Genomic DNA, 21,254 nt, shown 5'->3' on the forward strand with positions numbered 1-21,254 from the left:
GAAAGGGGTATTGTGAAAAGAGACTCAGTATAGGAGACCAAACTAATGCAGGCATGGCCACGGCGGTGTTACTGCTCACTCATCATCGAGAAACCGGCTGGCCATGGCACCGAAAAATGGTACCTCAAACCTAGAGAAATATTAAGAATCAAGCCTGAGCAAGACGAAGGTGTATAACATACCTGTCAAGTATTTCGGCGTCTTTATAGGCCCTCAGCGTAAGAATTGCAATTAGAGCAACGTCGCAAAGGAAAAAAAGCCAGCTTAGGAATGTTGACCATGAAAAAAGGAGATGAAAGACCAAGATTGCTGTGAACAGCAGTGCTGATTGCCATGCATGAAACCTGATTAATGTTAAAACGATTTGCACGCAGTGGACATGTTACCAGCCTTAGATGTAGCCATGGAGGGTCATCCATACCTCACGTAGTCACTATTTCTCTCAAGAATAAGAATTATAATCGCTCCTAGAGGTGGGAATGCGACATATGCTAGACAAGCCTCATAATCCAACCGCATGCCAAGACTGGTATCGAATTCGCTGACTTCTGTAGCAGGAAACGCACCAGGTATTGTACTCGAAGCTCCAAAAGCTCGGTTGTCGGGACTTATTGCCGCCCAGCCAGCTGACTCGCCATCGAAACCGCCCCATCCTCGTTGAGGTTGCGGATGTTGTAGTGGGGGAGGAGAAGCGACAGGAGAGAACGATCGTCGAGCATCGTATGAAGGTCGTGGTGAGGCATAGTCAGGCGAAGTTACCCGTGAGTGCTCCGGCGGAGAGGATTGATAAGGAGCGAAGTCCATGGTTCAGATGACAGTCTTGAGCGTTGCGATGGTTAAAAAAGCTTCAACAACTCTCCTTGTGGAATGATCAATTCCAAATGCGCCACCGATCCGAAAGCCCGGAGAACAAACAGTGCTGTAACAGTGGATTGGCGCACAACGTGTTGAAGCGCTTGGCGTCGTTCGATTTGGCTGTTAGCGATGAGGTCTTGACTGTTGTACTGGATCTAAGATAGAACGAGGTCTGTGTAGTTGAAATGCAAGATAAAGCCATTGGAGTTGGTTGGAGGCGGGGTGTGGTAGCTTCATCAGTAGCTCCAGCCACACGATCCAGCCACACTTTATCTTGCATCTGGATTTATCTACCTTAGTAGTAGGTAGTTAGTATCAAGGCTTCCCTGCATTGTATGGGTGGACAATGGTTTGTCAAAATCTTTATCCATTTTCGCTTGGAAAAACGTTCGGGGATAAAATCAACAACACAACGCTTCGTGACCGATGATTGCTGCTTTCCTGATATAGGTAATCATGTCGAGCTTTTTGAATGATCCAATATGCTGTTCGTACATCTACACATACACAACCTTTGTTAGGTCTTTTGTTTGTACATCGTTGTCGTCAATATCCAACTCTAGTTTTGATCCCAATTCTTTTGTTCGCCCTTGGCCTCGTCTTCCAGTTGGCCTTTTCGACCCTCCAGGGCTAACCACAAGCTTCGACTTCCACCCTCCAGTGTGCTGGTGATACCCAAGCCTGCACCTTGGAGCATAGCCACCAATTGAGCACGCAGTCCATCCAAACCACCCTCGATACCACCGACCCAGTTGATGCCGGACTGATCAAAGATCTTGCCTTCCACACGGCCACCAACAAGAAGCAACTTCGCGAGACCGCTTTGACACGTAGGGTCGTGATACCCAGGGTTCTTCTTCCTTGAAGGAGCAGGGAATTTACCCGGAACGGGTGCCAGAACACTCAGTGCCACAGAAACATGAGCTGGAGATACGGCTGGAAGAACTAAAGCAGCCAGAGGACCGACCATCACTGGTTCAATCTGAGCGTAATTGGAGTCTTCAGGTACTTCGGCGTTCTTGATAGCATCATAAGCGGCTGCGGACAAATCGTGGACAATGGGACCTCGTGCTGTTCGCATTGTCTTATCGGATGCAGCGGCAGCCTCAGGATCGTAGAATTCAGTGAGTTTAAGCGCCACGCGCAGCATATTGGTCCGCACCACCTGCAATTGAACTAACGGGGTAATGTCGATAGACTCTTTCCCGGGAATTGAATTCGATTGAGGCACTGAAGAAAGAGCCTTCTTTAACTCCCGTCGCACCGCCGCCCACTCGACGGCTGTCAAGTTACTGTGCTGAAAGAACAAGATCAGGGGTGTCGTTCGGAGTAGTGAGGTGTAGGTCCGGATCAATTGGCTCTTTCTTGTCTCGACGGGACGAGCGCTTGGGGGTTTGGTTGCAGGTGCTTGATCGATTGGCTTTCGGATGTCGCTCACAGCAGCAGAGCAATTGGGCGAGGTCGAGATGCTACGAGATGCCGTGCTCAACGTCGTTTGGGTAAAGTGGGATTCCCTGCGCAATTGACGAAGGCAGGGCGAAATAGCCCGTGATATTCGGGAAGCCATTATTTTTGGCTGTAGCATTCAGCAGCTAGTAGAAGTTACTGAAACCCAGAATTCAATGATGTGCGTAGTGTACCTGAATGTCCTGTTGTTGGCTCTGCCCATATCGAAAATTCCACCCACGCTCGTACCTAGACTGAATCCGATTGCAGGACTCACGGCAATGGTCCGTGCATCGGATCAACACACACCCGACCCCGGCACTACAGGGTACAAGGTCACTGAAGCCAATACCAATTTATTACCTGCTACTGTTGGTGGACAGGTAACTAGGAGGCTGATTACGCGCGACCTGACTGCCTACCTACCTTACAGCTTCATCTTTTGATGTCGTTAAAGCACTGACAACCTTCACCTCTTCCAATCTACTGCCCACAGTACGATATCAAAACTACAGCACAACATCAGCAATCTCTACGACCTGTCATATACGCAGCCTGTCTATTAATTAATTAATTAACGTCATCTTCCCATCATGTCGACTCTCGAGGAGCTCGATGATCTCGACCGCCGAGACAAGGATGACAAGAAGAGAGAAGGCGACGACAAGAACCAGAAGAAGCCCACTGATGGCGACGCCGACATGAAAGATGCTGAAGAAGAGGATGATGACATCCTTGACGAAGAGATCCTCGGGCTTAGCACACAAGACATTCAGACTCGTAAGCGTCTGCTTGAGAACGACTCCCGAATCATGAAGAGCGAGCTCTCTCGGTTATCGCATGAGAAGGCTGCTATGGGGGAAAAGATAAAGGAAAATCTGGACAAGATCGCCAATAACAGGTGTGTGTTTTCAAAACCACCAATTTCTGGCGTCGTTGCTAATTGTAGTCTGTAGACAACTCCCATACCTCGTTGGCAACGTTGTTGAGCTGCTCGATCTCGATCCAACTGCTGAATCATCAGAGGAGGGTGCTAACATTGATTTGGACGCGACCCGAGTTGGAAAGTCTGCCGTTATCAAGACATCGACCCGCCAAACAATCTTCCTCCCTTTGATTGGTCTTGTGGATGCCGATACGCTGAAGCCTGGTGACCTTATTGGAGTTAACAAAGATTCCTATCTCATTCTCGACACGCTCCCCGCTGAATACGACAGCCGTGTCAAGGCTATGGAAGTTGATGAGAAGCCGACAGAACAATACACTGATGTTGGTGGACTGGACAAGCAGATCGAAGAGTTGGTGGAGGCTATTGTATGGCCGATGAAGGAAGCCGAAAGGTTCAAGAAGATTGGGATCAAGGCTCCCAAAGGTAGGGTCCATTGTTATGGCGTTGAGACATGGTCACACAGCTAATCCATTCAGGTGCACTCATGTATGGCCCACCTGGTACTGGCAAAACGCTACTGGCACGAGCCTGTGCGGCCCAAACAGATGCTACCTTCTTGAAGCTAGCAGGACCTCAACTAGTCCAAATGTTTATCGGTGACGGTGCCAAGCTTGTCCGAGATTGCTTTGCACTGGCCAAGGAGAAGGCACCCGCTATCATTTTCATTGATGAGCTGGATGCCGTTGGTACTAAACGTTTCGACAGCGAAAAGAGCGGTGATCGAGAGGTACAGCGAACTATGTTAGAACTACTGAATCAGCTTGACGGTTTTGCCTCAGATGATCGGATCAAGGTGCTGGCTGCGACAAACCGTGTGGACGTTCTCGATCCTGCGCTGCTCCGTTCTGGTCGACTTGACCGCAAGATCGAATTTCCTCTGCCTAACGAGGAGGCTCGTGCTCAGATTTTGAAGATTCATTCTCGCAAAATGAGAGTCGACCCTGGGGTCAACTGGGGCGAATTGGCACGCAGCACGGACGAGTTCGGAGGTGCAATGCTAAAGGCTGTGTGCGTAGAGGCTGGAATGATTGCTTTGCGATCTGGGAAGAACAAGATTGGTCACGAGCATTATGTCGATGCCATTGCCGAGGTGCAGGCCAAGAAGAAGGACGTAAGTACTGAAGCTCTCGATTTGCTTTGCCAAGGCGACCTGCTAACAAAGTCAAACAAAACAGACTGTCAACTTCTACGCCTAGTTCTGACTGCAGTAAATATCACGAATTGGGTTACAGGTTGCATAAACCTGGGCGCTGGGGTTTAGATGCGACGGGGACATTCATAGATCAATGTAACATTATCTCCGCATATGCCCGCCTCTTTTCTTCTTCTTGAATGCTTCTTGTTCACTTTGGCAAACCATGAAGCCATTCAACTTTGATATAATCAATCACACCTACAGAGAGTGAGGCTCCGATTAAGGTTTTGGTAAGAATTTCACTTTTGTTAGAGGGTTGAATTGGAACTGTGAAGGCCCCGACAGTTGGCAGCTTGCACAACCGGGACGCAGACGCACTGAAGCAACACGGCGGAGCTTTTGTTCCATGCGCGAATCGAGATCGCTCTCCAGCTGTCATGTTTGAATCACTATCGAAATAACGTGTGCTTCAGTCGAACAGGCAATTCAGCGCAACTTGATAGGGGGAGTGTTTGGCAGCGGAACGTGCCGATTGGCAGTCGACCTTAGTCATGTCGCATCAAACCGATTTGGGACAGAAGCTTGTGCGGGGCCATACCTATAAAATACGTCATGGTGGCGCCTATGGAGGGGGAATCATCCAAGGCTTGTTTGCGTAAATCTCATCGAAATGAACGATGATGATGATGATGATGATGATGCTGATAGTGACGACGATGCCCCTTTTGACAGCGAGTGACCAGGTATTGTGCTACAAACCACTGTGGAACTGCTCTGCATGCCTGGCCTCGTTTTCCAAGCTTTATTTAGTTGTTGCGTAAGTATCCAGTACCTGTATGTGCCTCCAGCTACTACCTATCTGTTTTAACCTGACTGTCTGCCTGTCTGCCTGTCTGCCTGCCTACCTGCCTGTGCAAACGGCCAGATTCCAGCCACCCACAACGACCGCACAGTGACGTGATAGATTTCCCTTTCGGTGGCTTGCCCCATGAGCTGCCTTTTCCCATCTTCACCGCGCTCAACCTTCCCAACTGCTTTCTTTCCCCTTCATACTCAGACCAGCTACATCAGTCGAGGTGATTGATCTCTATTGTGATACCCCCTACTAATCCATCTTATTTCTTCCATCACCTCTCGACTTGTTTATCAAGCAACACCTCGTCTGAAGCCGAAATGAGATTTGTGAACGCCATTCTGGCCGCTGTGGCCATCAACGGTGTCGCTGCTAGCACGTGGTTCCCTGGATCGAAGCCAGGTAAGCTTGGGTGATATCATTTTGAAGCATTACAATCTAACATTAGACAGTATACAACAAATGGCACGAAACGGAACTGGAACGTTGGCTTTCTGATCACGATGTTCCTTACCCAACCCCGGCCGACCGAAAGGATCTCGAGTCCTTGATTGAGAAGAACTGGGATGCTTACGTCGTATCACCCTACAATAGCTGGGATACCAACCAGCTTAGTGCTTACCTACAGTCCAAGGGCAAAGAGACGAAGAATGAAGCTGCTGCTTCCAAGGATAGCTTATTGTCACAGGTCAAGGCCAACTGGTACGAGACTGAAAACAATGCCCACTCCGCCTGGCTCAACGTCAAGGACTGGATTCTTGACACGTGGACCGAAAGCCAGCTAAAGGCATTTGCCGACAAGCATGGAATTCCTGGTAAGTGTAGTTGATGATACGTCATTTATGTGCTCCATGTCTTCTTAATACTTACTTTTTATGGTGTACAGCTCCCCAGCCTCGCCAGCGTGATACTCTCCTCCAGAAGGCTCGCTCCAACTATGAGGCCATTGCCAAGAAGGCTAATCAGGCTTCATCCTACCCTGGAAACTGGCTCTACGAGTCATGGTCTGAATCTGACTTGAAAGAGTGGCTTGACACCCACGGCTTCCCTGCTCCCCAGCCCATGACCCGTGACAAGCTCATCGCCTCTGTTCGACGCAACTCTCGTCTTGCGTACCTCAAGGCTCAGGACCAGGCCGCCAGCGCGACTGCCAGTGCTCAAGGCGCCTATGCTACCCTCACCGACATGATTATTGATGCCTGGAGTGAATCGCAGCTCAAGGAGTTTTGTGACAAGAACGGTATTGCTGTTCCCCAAGGAACCAAGGCCAACGAACTCCGTGCCCTTGTCCGCAAAAACAGAGCTGATATCCTTGGCGACAACCTTTCTGCGAGTGCTGCCTCTGCCTACGGTGCTGCCACCTCCAACGCCCAGAACCAGTACGCAAAGGCTACCGACAGTGCATCACTCGCTGCTCAGGATGCTTTTAACCAGGCTTTGAGCACTTGGTCTGACACCCGCCTCAAATCCTACCTGGACGCTCGCGGTGTCCCAGTTCCTCAGGGCTCAAAGAAGAATGAACTTGAAGCCCTTGTCCGCAAGAACGCACATGTCGCTGCCCATGGTGGAAACGCTTGGACATTCGACGACTTTAGCTATGACAATTTGAAGAAGTACCTTGAGCGCAATGGGGATGCCGCTGCTAAACAGGCTGCCGAGAAGAAGGATGCCACTCGGGATGAGCTTTACGACGCTGCGCAGTCCGCCTACTCTTCCGCCTCATCGGCAGGCGGATCAACATGGGCTTCTGCCACCAGTTATCTTACTTCCGCTACCAACTCTGCTAAGCAGTCTGCCTTTGATGAGTGGACTGAGACCGACCTCAAGGCTTACCTCGACAGTTATGGCGTCCCAGTCCCACAGGGATCTAAGCTAGAGGATTTGAAAGCCGAGGCTCGAAAGCAAGCCACCTACTTCAAGTATGGTACCAGCTCACCATCCGGAACACTCTTCGCTAAGCTCGGAGACACTGCTCGTGACACCTACAACTGGGTTGCAAGTCAGCTCCAACTTGGCGGACAAGCCGCGAAACAGAAGGCTGCCGAGGCCGAGGCAGAGGCAAAGGCCAAAGTTCGAGAGGAACTGTAAGGTTCTTTTATAAGGACAAGAGACTATCGCGGTGACGCTAAATACGTACTGTCTCAATGGGGGAAAAATCGCATGACAGACGGTCATCCTGGTGAAAGGGTGGCGAGACATGGTGATGGACGGTGATAGGTTCGCGGCAAAATAGCGCGGTGCCTGGTACTTCGGGTCGTTTGTTGTGGCAAATAGTTATGTATTATGAATTCTACTCTATTAATCGCAGATCACTTGTGTTCCAATGCCATGGTTTATAACAATTGGCCGTATTGTAGTTGTAAGAGTACATCGCAATCCGGTCATCTATTGTTTCGCTGTCAGCAACTGACCAGCAATAAGATAACTACTACAACGAAAACTGATGATATTGTGCAGGACTGCTAATTAAGTGTGGGAACTGATATATTATTTTGTGACCTAACGCCATCGCTGGAAGAAAGTCTACCGCGACCATAGCTTAACATGTTTGAAAGATGGGGCCCTTATAGTTATAGGCATACAATTATGTCCACAATCTGCATGTTCCATCAGCACCTGCACTGATGCACCACGGGTGTTTGGGGTGCCAATCCACGTCCAAGACACCCAGTTTGCTGATAACCTTGTGACCTCGGAGCATCTTGACAGGCACAATTGTAGCGTTTTCCATGAGGTCGCTGACAACCTTGCCATGGAAGATTTGAAGTGTGCCATCATCGCTAGCATCAGCAAAAAGAGGAAGACTGCGGTGAAATTTGACGGCCCGGATAGCCTCGGGATGAAATCGCATCGTCTTATAAGGACGAGCGGATAGATCAAGATCATGCCATAAGAGTCTTCGATCATAGGATCCAACGATAAGGTTATCTCCACCAGGATGCACATCAAAAGAGGAGATCCATCGGGCACCAGGTTGAACAACCTTGACAAGCTCTTCACGCTGGAGATCGTAGCATCGGATCATACGCTGCGTGGCGACAAAAAAGAGTGGCCTCGACGGGTGGAATTGGGCTGTCTGTGCAAGGCCAGGAAGTTTTCTGAAGGGCAGTTGACTCAGGTGCTTGGAGATGGCATGGATGGCGACTGAGCTTCTTTGTCCGGTTGGAGAAACCGTACAGATATATTCACCTCGCTTGTGCCAGTTGATAACCTTGATCGTCGACCTAACAGTAGCCATAAGGAGCACACCGGCAGACTCCAACTTAGCGCCAGGTCGCGACCACTTGGCTGGGGGTTCTTTCTTTATGCCGTTGATTGCACTAGAGTGTGCACCGTTCGTGGCGTAACCAAAACCAACATCAAGGACTTCACGACTCGCCTTCTCCACGGCGTCACTGGCAACTGACGGAATCATGAAAAACAGATCTTCTCCAGCTGCTGCTGCCAGTATGAGGGTCTCCTTGTTGGGCCGCCATCGCACCATGTTGACAGGCTCCTCGCTACTGAGCTTAGCCATCCATTCCTGATGACCATTCAGAGCCCAGATGCGGACAGTGCCATCATCACCGCCGGAGGCAATAAATTCACCGTCAGGGCTGAATGCCACAGAACGAACCCGCCCATCATGTCCACGGAAGATCGTCTGGCTAAGAGTGGGGAAAGGCTTGAGGTCCTCCGGCCGAGGGAGCTTCGGCAGAAGAGAGTTAGGATCGATGTTGAGCCTGTTCTTCCTAATTCGTGGTGCAAGGTAAAGATCCAAGCAGCGATCGAACCGCTCCTTGACGAACTCGCCGTAGCCTGGAACCTTGCGTAGCGAGTCGAACTTGGCTGGAAGGTACTCCTTTTCTCGCTCTTCGGGATCCTGGTTATTCCAAGCTTCCTTCTCCTCTTCAGTCGGCAGATATTCGGGTGGAGGGTTGTAGCTGAGATCGTATCCGGGAGGGGCGAGTTTGGGGGCCGGGATGTTCATGACATGAGGATCCTGGGGCTCCTCGTTTGCCCACACATCATAGTAGGACTCCTCCTTCTCTTCTTCCTCTCTTTGACGCTCCTCCTGGGGCTTGTAAGGCAGAATTCGCCCCTCCTTGATAGCTCGAACGAGCTTGGCCACTCGTTTTGCCTCGTGTTTGGAGGGAACAAATCGTCGTTTCGGCTCTGGCGCAGCGCTAAGGGGCATTTTCTCCTCGATGCTTGTGAAATATGGGACCATGTCCTAAGGAGGTTAGCAATGACAACTCCAAGTGTAAGAGTAGAGGAAAAGCCATACGGGATAAGGGTCATATTCTTCATTCGGGACCTCGTTCATCTGTAGTCGCTTGAGAAGCTCGAGTTGATCCTGGGTAAGATCGAGCGGTTTTCCAGTTTCGGGGTCTGTCAGGCCAGTCCAGCCCTTGGGGATCTCAATGCTGTCAAGAAGGGCATCTAGCGCTTCCCCAGTAGCTGGGCGCATAATCTTCTTGCCATTGATATCGTAGCCAATATGGGGGTAAGAATCGTAAAACGAAAGAGGAATATTTCCAATCGTGTTCACGGGACCTTGAGCGTCAGAGTCATCACTGTCGTAGACAGGATCGATCTCTGCGTATTCGTAACGCTCGCCTCCATTTGCATCCTTCACAACGCGATAGTTCGGTTCTGAGTTATCAGCGTCGAGAGCAGGGGGCGCTCCGAAGCTGTCGCCGGCGTCCGAAGAAGCGTCTTCGCTATATGCATTGTCGTCATCATCGTCTTCCTCGGCGTCTTGATCTTGGCCATCTAGATCATCCTCGGAAGAGTCGCCTTCTAATCCACCTTCGACGTCGCTTTCTTCAAAGTCTGAGCCGTCCTCGCTCTGGGATAGAATACCATCAAGTTCTACACCAGCGAGCTCATCATCAACAGGAGCAGGCTCCGCTAGAACCTTTCGCTTTCGAGAAGGCAATGTTGGCGCCATCGGATATTATGTCAATAATGATCAAACAAAATTTTGACAGAAGCAAGTCGTACTCACGCTTGTCAGATAGAGTTGAGTTGACTTTTTTTTTTTTTGCGACAGATAAGATAAGGGAATCTGCTAAGCAAGTGGGTATAATGGAAGTGGGTCGGTCTCACATATACGGCGAAAGATGTTATTGTTATTATTTAGTACCTGTTACTTAGTATCTAACTTCTGCCTACTACCTAACCTGTACCTGAGATCAGTGAATCAAATAGTAAGTTATGAATACATATTGTCTTTATTTTTGCCTATAATTATTAGCATGTAGCCGATTTGTGTATTACAAATTCGGATGTCTTGTCTCGCTACCACCTGGTCAAAGGTATCAACGAGGTTATTCCAGCCTGTAATTGAAGAATGTCGGGAATGGAAACTATCTGGTATACAAATGAGTAGATAACAACATGATTTCGGAGTACATAATGTCCCAGAACAATGATAGAGCCGTGGAACTGGAATTGCCAAGAACACTGCTATAAGCATATTCAAATCTTGTCTTGCTGCCACCTTCACTCCATGCGGACTATGCCTGTCCACCAACAACTAAGTGGCTTGAAGGTCATTACATGTCCTATCAACGCAGAACACAATGCAGAACACAAATCGAAAAAAAAAACAGTGCCTAAGCCCGTCAATCGAACTCGTCCGTGTTTACCAAACGTGCTACCATTTCCCCCTCATCTGATTCAATATAGCACGAAAGATCCACACAGCTCGATTGACCCTACTGTTTTACCAAATCGTGCCATATTTCAAGGACAAAGAAAGGAATTCATTCCGCCCCCTATGGCTTGATAAGTTCTGCTGAGTAGTCGACCTACTAACGTAAGTACATACTACTATTCCACATTGGACTGATCATCTCGGGCATAGCGAGGAAAGAACAACTGGCCCGGCAGGCCGGTTTCGGGTTTGTGGCTTGAACATGTTAGCTGGGCACCTATGTAGGAACGCCTAGCATAGCGTTCTGTCGGAAATAAACCTGCCTGCAGCCTTGTGGGGATGTCGACCTGACTTTGGTTTGGTCGTGTGGCTTTTGTGGCTTTTAATCAATGGAACGACTCGCCTATTACCCCTATCAAGATTAAAAGCACTACAAAGGAGAAGATGGACTGATGTCAAAGTCTAGACCAATATCTAGAATCCGACAAATTAGTCTGGTTCCTGCATTGAAACCTTTCGCTAAGGATCACTTGGGATTGCAAGTTAGACTACGGGGCGAATTCCGTTTGATCTAGTCATGGAATTCGGAGATAGCAACACTCGACAAACTTTGCCGGCAGGTCTTCAGAACCACCGCTGCTGTATGGCCTATGATGGAACGACCGGTCACTTTGGATCTCGACAAGCACTTGTAGTCTTGGCGATGGTTCTCGACTCATTATGCGGCAAAAGTAAACTTGGTTCAGGAGGAAACCCCCCGGTTGTTTGTCGATAAAAGAAGCATGACATCCCCATGAGTGTCTTGTTATTCATACATGCACTTATATCAGGTCCGTTCGCCATGATTCCTCCATTCGCCTTCTTTTCGTTAGTGACGTTGGCGCTGCTGCTTACACTAGTCAGTGCTGTGGCTCCCATTGTTGATGTCTCATACAGCAAGTACAGAGGAACAGACAATGGGAACGGAGTCACGAGCTGGCTCGGTATGAGATATGCGGCGCCGCCTATCGCTGACTTGAGGTTCATGCCTCCTCAAGATCCCATAAGGTCGCGACAAGTCAAAAACGCAAGCAAGGTCAGTAGACTTAACATCAGTAGAAACTCAGAGTTGACCACCCCTCGCAGTTCAGGCTCAAGTGTGTCGGCTTGGCAGCAAGACCGAGTTTGATCGGTAAATCACAATCAGAAGACTGTCTGTTTATCAATGTATTTGCACCCACCGATGCTACCAGAAAGGCCAGGCTTCCAGTATATGTCTTTATTCAAGGAGGCGGATTTAACGGCAACTCAAAGCCTACTGTTGACGGTACTGGACTCATCCAGGCATCTGGCATGAAAATGGTCGTCGTGACACTCAACTATCGAGTGTCTGTCTTTGGCTTCCTGTCCTACGGCGATAAGGTGCAGCCCAACATCGGCCTTCTTGACCAACGAAAGGCATTGCAGTGGGTACAGAGATATATCTCTAGATTTGGAGGAAACCCAAAACATGTCGTCCTGGGCGGTAACTCATCTGGCGCTGCTAGTGTAGCCTTCCACCTGACCATGTATGGTGGTAGGGATGACAAGCTGTTTCATGCTGCTTCGGCTGAGTCCATCTCATCGTCGCCCATTGTTACTATGGATGAAGCTGCCTACAGAGCAAACAGCATCATGACCAAACTGGGCTGCTCCAATGGAGACGCGATGGCATGTATGCGGAACAAAACAGTTTACGAGATATCGGCCGTCAACAAAAACTATCTGGCTCCAGGAAGTACAAAGACTCCTGTGAGTATGTGGATGCCTGTCGTCGATGGAGAGGTGGTGAGGAGTGGGCTTTGGGACGCTTTTAACCAAGGCAAGTTTGTCAAAGTACCTACCATAATCGGTGCGACAACCAACGAGGGCATCGGCTTCTCCCCAACTGTATCGTCTCAATCAGAGGCTACCGATTTCTGGCAGGCCGAGTACCCTAAGATGAACTCGACTCACGTGGCCAGTGTCAATGCCTTGTATTCCGACCTGACTGCCAGTTGCAACAACGCGCGTTGCTTTACAAAACAGTTAAAGGACGCATACGGCGACATGCGGTTTATGTGCTCAGGACTTTCTTTCACAAGCGCAATGTCGTTATGGATGCCTGGCAAAACATGGAGTTATTGGTATGACGTGGAAGATGCTCCAGGAAAGGGTGTTCCTCATTGCGCTGAAATGCATGCTATATGGGGGACTGGAAGAGCAAGTAGCGGAACATTATCAAGCTTTCTCAACGGAGGCATTAACACGAACACTACAGTGGTCGTTCAAGGGTATTGGAGCAGTTTCATACAATCCTTTAACCCGAATACATATCGGTATACAAATGCGGCAATATGGCAGGCATACATGGAGGCCCAAAAGCAACGAATGGTTTTTACAGTTGGAGGCAGGACAATATTGGCAAATACTACACAGAGTGTACAAGATCGATGTAATTTTTTTAATTCAATTGCAAGCTTAATGCAGCAGTAAGTAAAAAAGAAATATTAATATATATATATTTAAAATATAATTATAAAATTATTTTTATTCTTTTTAATTTTATAAAAAGTTATATATAATATTTTATTTTTTATTAAGCCTTATAGTATTATTACTTTTATTACTATTAATATTATTATATTATTATTAAATTTTTAAGTTTATAGCTTTATTTATTATAAGTTATATATTTAAATTTAAATAAAGAGTTTTTCTTATTAAAAATAGTATTTAAATTATTATAGTTATATTATATTTAAATTAATAAAAAGAAAATAAATTATATAATTTTATTAATTTAATTATAATATAAGCTTTTATTTAATTTTTTTAAACTTTATATTAAATTATTTTATATATATATAAATTTCTTTATTATATAAACTTTAATTTTAATAAAGTTTCTTTAATTAAGCCTTTATAATTAAATTTATAAGAAAATTATTATTATTAAATATATTAAAATATTATAAGTATTATAATAAAAAGCCTTATTTTTATTAATTATATTAAATAAAATAATTTATTAAAGAATATAGTCTTTTTAAAATTACTTTTTAAATTATAATAATATTTATTAAATAAATCCTTTTTCTTTATAAATTTATATATATATTATATATAAAGATTTAAAAAATAAAAAAAGAATATAAAATTTTATAATAAAATATTATTAATATTATTTTATTTTTTATTTTAATTAATTAATTTTAATTTATTAAAATATATTTTAATAAAATTATTAAATTATATAGCTTATTAAGAGTTAATTAATTAACTTAATATAAAACTTTAAGAATTAAATAGTAATTTTAATCTTATTAATTTAAATAATTATATAATATAGAAATAATTATATAGCTATTATAATATATAATTAAAATTTTAATTATTTTATAAAAAAATAAAATACTTAAGAATAATAAACTTAAATAATAAAATAATATTATAAGGCTATAAGCCTTAGTTTAAAATATAGTTTAAAATTATAGTATTTTAATATAAGTATTTAATAATAGAATTTTAAAATAGTATATTATAAAACTAAATTAATTCCTATAAAGCTTTTATTTCTAGGTTAGCTTATATTTTAACTTTCTATATCCTTAATAAAATCCCTAGATTAATCTCTAGTTAACTCTATTAACCTTATTAACTTTATATATAGTTTCCTTTATAAAGCCTTTAATATAAAAGCCTTTATTATTTTAGCTATTTTAGCTTTATTTTTTATAATTTTATTTTTAATTAACTTAATAAGATTATTAAAGACCTTATTAGCTTAAATTATTTAAAATTTAAAATATTAATATTAAGTCTTATATTTATAATTTAATTTAATTACCTTAAGAAATATAATTTTATCTTTATATATATTAAGCCTCTTTATAAGCCTTTTCTTTAGGTCTTTTAAATATTTAAGCTTTTACTTAAGCTTTATTACTATTTAGCCTTATTTATAGATTTAAAAATACTTTATAAAAAATAATAAGATTTTATAATTAAAAGTAATTAATTTAATAAGGCTATAATTATTATTATTATTATATTTAATTTTTTAAAAGTATTTAATTTTATATTTTAATTATTTTAAGTTTTTATTATTATTATTAAGTAAAATAATATTTATAATATTCTTTTTATTAAAAAAATAGCCTTTTAAATAGTTAAGTATATTATTATAAAAGCTTTTTCTTTTAAATAGTATTATATTAAATAAAGACTATAAAATTAATTAATATAAAGTAATTAATAGTAAATAGATTAAAGATTAATTAATTATATAAGTTTAAAGGTATTTAATAGTAAATTATAAAAAGAAAAAGTAATTATTATATATATAAAAGCTTTTTTTATTTCTTTTTTATTATAAAGTTTAATTATTATTATATTAATTATAGTTTTATTAAAAAAGTTAATTATTAAGAAAAAGTTAAGTTTAATATATTAAATTCTTAATCTATATAGATTTTTTAGTTTTAAATTTATAAGATAGCTTTAAAAAGACTTAGGCTTTAGTAAAAAGTAAAAAAAATAAATAAATAAGGCTATAAAGCTATATTTTTTAATAAAGTTTAATAAAATTAATTCTATATTAAAGAATAAAAACTTTATTAAAATTATAATAATATTATATATATTTTTTTTTATTTAATAAAATTATTAAAAAAAAATATAAATTATTTTACTTTAATATATAATATATTAAGTTAATTTAAATTATAATTATAATATTAATTATATATTACTTTATAATTTAATTAAAAGATAATAGCTTAATAGCTAGGTAATATATATAGTATTTTTAATATACTTTTAACTAGATTATTAAAGCTTTATATATAACTTTAATTTAATTTTAAAGTCTATATACTTTTATAATAAGAAAATTAAAATATATCTTTATAAAATAATTACTATTAATTAAAAATAATATTTTTTTTTTAATATATAATTATAAGATTACTTTTACTCTTTTTAGTTTTATTAAAGGTTATTTATAATACTTTATTTATTTATATAAATTAAAGAATTATATATAGTTTCTTTTAAAATAAGATTTTTAATATAAATATAATTAATAAAGTAATTATTTAAACTTTATAATATTAATAATAAATAAAAAAAGCTTTTATTAAACTATATAAATAGTAATAACTTCTTTCTCTTTTAACCTTAATTAATTATTTAAGATATCTATAAAGTTAATTAATCTTAATCCCTTATAATACTTTACTAATTACTTTTATAAGTCTTATATAATATAATACTAATTATCCTTAAACTAAGACCTATTAATTATAATTACTTTTTTAATCTTAATATTAAGACTATTAAGATATCTATTAAGTCTTATAAAAATATAATAATATTAAAAGAGTTATATATAAAAGCTATTAATCTTTATATAATTAAGAAGATAAATAGCCTTATTAAGATTAAATTAATAGCCTTTAGCTATAAGCTTTATCTTTTATATATAGAGAATTAAAAGCTAAAAATAATACTAAAGAGTTTATATAAGCTTAAGAAAAAGCTTATTAAAAGGCTAGCTATAGGTTTATTATATATATAAGAGGAATTTTTAAATAAAATTAATATATATAATAATAAGTATTTATATATTAATTAATTTAAATAATTAGAAAGGTAAATAATAGTTATAATTAAGGCCTTTAAGTTATAGCTAGTATACTAATTATAGCCTAAGACTATAAGTATATAATAATAGGCAGTAGGTAGGGTTAATAGTAATTAAGTAATAAAAAAGTTAAGTTTATAAAGTTAAAGTTAATATTAATAAAGCTTAAAGCTAAAGGCTTAATATAAATTATCTAGCTATATAACCTTTTAACTTTACTTTATAAGATTCTATTAATATATTATTAACTAGTTTATTAACTAGGAAAAATAATATAATATTAATTATATTTAATTATAAAATTCTATAGTTTTTTAGCCTTTTTATCTTTTAAAGAGATTTATAATAAATTTAATAAGAAATATAGTAATTTAATATAATATATTATTATATTAAAAATAAAATTAGCCTTATAGAAAAATAAATTATTTTTTAAAATATAATAAGTTAATATATATTATAGTTTATAAAATTAAAGATTTTTATTTAAATTATTAAAAATAAATATAAGTATTTTAAGTAATAGCTTTTTAATATATTCTAGCTATAATAGCTTTAATTATAAAAAACTTTATTTAAATTAAAGTCTATAAATAAAGAAATTTATATATATAGTTAAGAATTTAATATAAAGTTAAAAAGCTAAAATAAAAGCTTTATTAATATTATAAATAATTAAACTTAATTATATATTTAACCTTTTATTATATTATATAATTACTATAATCTCTTATAATTATAAGTATTAGTAATTTTAATAAAGATATAGCTATTATATTAGTCTTTAAAAGTTAATATAATTTAAAAGAGAAATAACTTTCTTAATAAACTTAATATAAGAATAATAAAAAGAATAATAAATAAAGTAATAAGGCTATAAGGCTATATAATTTAATAAGATTTAATAAAAACTTAATATTAAAATAAATATATAAAAAGAATTTAAAATAATATAATTAATTTTCTTTATTTTTATTTAATATAATAATTATAATAAAAAATAATTAAATGATTAAATAAGATATTTTATTTTTAATATATATTTTTTTATTTTTTTTAATATATAATTATAAGATTACTTTTACTTTTTTTAATTTTATTAAAGGTTATTTATAATATTTTATTTATTTATATAAATTAAAGAATTATATATAATTTCTCTTAAGATAAGGTTTTTAATATAAATATAATTAATAAAATAATTACTTAAACTTTATAATATTAATAATTAATAAAAAAGCTTCTATTAAACTATATAAATAATAATAATTTCTTTCTCTTTTAATTTTAATTAATTAATAAATCTACTTATTTAAAATATCTATAGAGTTAATTAATCTTAATTCTTTATAATATTTTATTAATTACTTTTATAAGTCTTATATAATATAATACTAGCTATTATCCTTAAACTAAGACTTATTAATAATAATTACTTTCTTAATCTTAATATTTAAATTATTAAGAAATTTATTAAGTTATATAAAAATATAATAAAACTAGAAAAATTATATATAAAGGCTATTAATCTTTATATAATTAAGAAAATAAATAGCTTTATTAAAGTTAAATTAGTAACTTTTAATTATAAGCTTTACTTTTTATATAATATATAATTAAGATTTTAATTATTTTATAAAAAAATAAAATACTTAAGAATAATAAACTTTAATAATAAAATAATATTATAAGGCTATAAAGCTATATTTTTTAATAAAGTTTAATAAAATTAACTCTATATTAAAGAATAAAAGCTTTATTAAAATTATAATAATATTATATATTTTCTTTTTCTTTATTTAATAAGATTATTAAAAAAAATATATAAATTATTTTACTTTAATATATAATATATTAAATTAACTTAAATTATAATTATAATATTAATTATATATTACTTTATAATCTAGCTAAAAGATAATAGCTTAATAGCTAGATAATATATATAGTATTTCTAGTATACCTATAGCTAGATTATTAAAGCCTTATATATAACCTTAATTTAATTTTAAAGTTTATATATTTTTATAATAAGAGGGCTAAAATATATCTCTATAGAATAATTACTATTAATTAAAGATAATATAGTATTAGCTATATTTAACTATAAAATTCTATAATTCCTTAGCTTTTTTATTCTTTAAGGGGATCTATAGTAGATTTAATAAGAAATATAGTAACTTAATATAATATATTACTATATTAAAAGTAAAATTAATCTTATAAAAAGGTAAATTACTTTTTAAAATATAATAAGTTAATATATATTATAGTTTATAAAATTAAGGGTTTTTATTTAAACTATTAAAAATAAGTATAAATATTCTAGGTAATAGGTTTTTAATATATTCTAGCTATAATAGCCTAAATAGGAAACTCTATTTAAATTAAAGTCTATAAATAAAGAAATTTATATATATAGTTAAGAGTTTAATATAAAGTTAAAAAGCTAAAATAAAAGCTTTATTAATATTATAGATAATTAAACTTAATTATATACTTAACCTCTTACTATATTATATAATTACTATAATCTCTTGTAATTATAAGTATTAGTAGTTTTAATAAAGAAAGAATTATATATAGTTTCTCTTAAGATAAGGTTTTTAATATAAATATAATTAATAAAATAATTACTTAAACTTTATAATATTAATAATAAATAAAAAAAGCTTTTATTAAACTAAATAAATAATAATAATTTCTTTCTCTTTTAATCTTAATTAATTAATTAAAATATTTATAATTATTACTAATTATCTTATTAAGATAAAAGTTAATTAATCTTAATCCCTTATAATACCTTATTAATTACTTTTATAAGTCTTATATATTCCCTATTAAAAATATTATTTAAATTACTATAGTTATATTATATTTAAGTTAATAGAGAGAAAGTAAATTATATAACTTTATTAATTTAACTATAATATAAGCTTTTATTTAGTTTTTTTAAACTTTATATTAAATTTTTTATATATATATAAATTTCTTTATTATAATTTTAATCTTAATAAAGTTTCTTTAATTAAGCCTTTATAATTAAATTTATAAAAAATCTATTATTATTAAATATATTAAAATATTATAATTATTATAATAAAAAGCCTTATCTTTATTAATTATATTAAATAATATAATTTATTAAAGAATATAATCTCTTTAGAATTATTTTTTAAATTATAATAATACTTATTAAATAAGTCTTTTTCCTTTATAACTTTATATATATTATATATAAAGATTAAAAAATAAAAAATATATAAATATTTATAATTAAATATTATTAATATTATTTTATTTTTTATTTTAATTAATTTATTTTAATTTATTAAAATATACTTTAATAAAATTATTAAACTATATAACTTATTAAGAGTTAATTAGCTAGCCTAATTTAAAGCCTTAAGAATTAAATAGTAATTTTAATTTTATTAATCTAGGTAATTATATAATATAATAATATAATATAATATATTAAATATTTTAATTATAATTAAATTAGCCTTAGTTTAAAATATAGTTTAAAATTATAGTATCTAAGTATAAGTATTTAGTAATAAAATCTTAAGATAGTATATTATATAATTAAATTAATTCCTATAGAGTTAACTTTTATCTTTAAATTAATTAATATTTTAATTTTCTATATTCTTAATAAAATCTTATTAATCTCTAGTTAACCTTATTAACTTTATTAACTCTATATATAGCTTCTTTTATAAGGCCTTTAATTTAAAAGTTTTTATTATTTTAATTATTTTAGCTTTATTTTTTATAATTTTATTTTTAATTAATTTAATAAGATTATTAAAGACCTTATTAATTTAAGCTATTTAAGACTTAAGGTATTAATATTAATTCTTATATTTATAATTTAATTTAATTACCTTAAGGAATATAACTTTATTTTTATATATATTAAGCCTTTTTATAAGCTTTTTCTTTAGATTTTTTAAATATTTAAGCTTTTACTTAAGTTTTATTACTATTTAGCCTTATTTATAGATTTAAAAATACTTTATAAAAAATAATAAGACTTTATAATTAAAAGTAATTAATTTAATAAGGCTATAATTATTATTATTATTATATTTAATTTATTAAAAGTATTTATTTTTATATTTTAATTATTTTAAGTTTTTATTATTATTATTAAATATAATAGTATTTATAATATTCTTTTTACTAAAGAAATAGCCTTTTAAATAGTTAAATATATTATTATAAAGGCTTTTTTTTTAAATAATATTATATTAAATAAAAATTATAAAATTAATTAATATAAAGTAATTAATAGTAAATAGATTAAATATTAATTAATTATATAAGTTTAAAGGTATTTAATAGTAAATTATAGAAAGAAGAAATAGTTATTATATATATAGAAGCTTTTTTTATTTCCTCTTTATTATAGAGTTTAATTATTACTATATTATTTTATTAAGAAAGTTAATTATTAAGAAAAAGTTAAGTTTAATATATTAGGTTTTTAATCTATATAGATCTTTTAGTTTTAAATTTATAAGATAGCTTTAAGAAAACTTAGGCTTTAGTAAAGAGTAAAAAAAATAAATAAATAAATAATTAATTAAATTAGCTTAATATACTATATATTAAAAGTAAGATATTTTATTTAATTACTTAATTATCTTATATTATAATTATTATATTATATAAAAATAAAGAAAAATAATTATATTATTTTAAATTCTCCCTATTAAAAATATT

The 21,254-nt window shown here is 35.0% G+C and overlaps 6 protein-coding genes across 6 annotated transcripts; 3 read left to right on the top strand and 3 right to left on the bottom strand.

Annotated features, from left to right (window-relative positions):
- Nucleotides 1–75: 75 nt before the first annotated feature.
- FPOAC1_002928 (uncharacterized protein) lies at nt 76–804 on the bottom strand (the record flags this gene model as incomplete). The annotated part of the gene is made up of 3 exons (XM_044847500.1): nt 76–130; nt 183–344; nt 422–804. 3 exons carry the CDS (start codon nt 802–804, stop codon nt 76–78), a joined length of 600 nt encoding a protein of 199 aa, XP_044713416.1.
- Nucleotides 805–1,414: 610 nt separating this feature from the next.
- On the bottom strand, nt 1,415–2,422 carry FPOAC1_002929 (uncharacterized protein; the record flags this gene model as incomplete). The annotated part of the gene is made up of 1 exon (XM_044847501.1): nt 1,415–2,422. The coding sequence occupies one exon, from the start codon at nt 2,420–2,422 to the stop codon at nt 1,415–1,417; it is 1,008 nt and encodes a 335-aa protein (XP_044713417.1).
- Nucleotides 2,423–2,894: 472 nt separating this feature from the next.
- On the top strand, nt 2,895–4,446 carry RPT5 (26S proteasome regulatory subunit 6A; the record flags this gene model as incomplete). The annotated part of the gene is made up of 4 exons (XM_044847502.1): nt 2,895–3,202; nt 3,258–3,673; nt 3,727–4,361; nt 4,426–4,446. 4 exons carry the CDS (start codon nt 2,895–2,897, stop codon nt 4,444–4,446), a joined length of 1,380 nt encoding a protein of 459 aa, XP_044713418.1.
- A 1,112-nt stretch (nt 4,447–5,558) lies between these two features.
- On the top strand, nt 5,559–7,326 carry FPOAC1_002931 (uncharacterized protein; the record flags this gene model as incomplete). The annotated part of the gene is made up of 3 exons (XM_044847503.1): nt 5,559–5,640; nt 5,691–6,053; nt 6,125–7,326. 3 exons carry the CDS (start codon nt 5,559–5,561, stop codon nt 7,324–7,326), a joined length of 1,647 nt encoding a protein of 548 aa, XP_044713419.1.
- Nucleotides 7,327–7,822: 496 nt separating this feature from the next.
- On the bottom strand, nt 7,823–10,171 carry ERB1 (Ribosome biogenesis protein erb1; the record flags this gene model as incomplete). Its single annotated transcript, XM_044847504.1, has 2 exons — nt 7,823–9,451; nt 9,506–10,171. The coding sequence occupies 2 exons, from the start codon at nt 10,169–10,171 to the stop codon at nt 7,823–7,825; spliced, it is 2,295 nt and encodes a 764-aa protein (XP_044713420.1).
- A 1,549-nt stretch (nt 10,172–11,720) lies between these two features.
- On the top strand, nt 11,721–13,372 carry FPOAC1_002933 (uncharacterized protein; the record flags this gene model as incomplete). The annotated part of the gene is made up of 2 exons (XM_044847505.1): nt 11,721–11,954; nt 12,005–13,372. The coding sequence occupies 2 exons, from the start codon at nt 11,721–11,723 to the stop codon at nt 13,370–13,372; spliced, it is 1,602 nt and encodes a 533-aa protein (XP_044713421.1).
- Nucleotides 13,373–21,254: the final 7,882 nt, after the last annotated feature.

This window comes from Fusarium poae, chromosome 1 (genome assembly GCF_019609905.1).
Source record: "Fusarium poae strain DAOMC 252244 chromosome 1, whole genome shotgun sequence".
NCBI lineage: Eukaryota > Fungi > Ascomycota > Sordariomycetes > Hypocreales > Nectriaceae > Fusarium > Fusarium poae.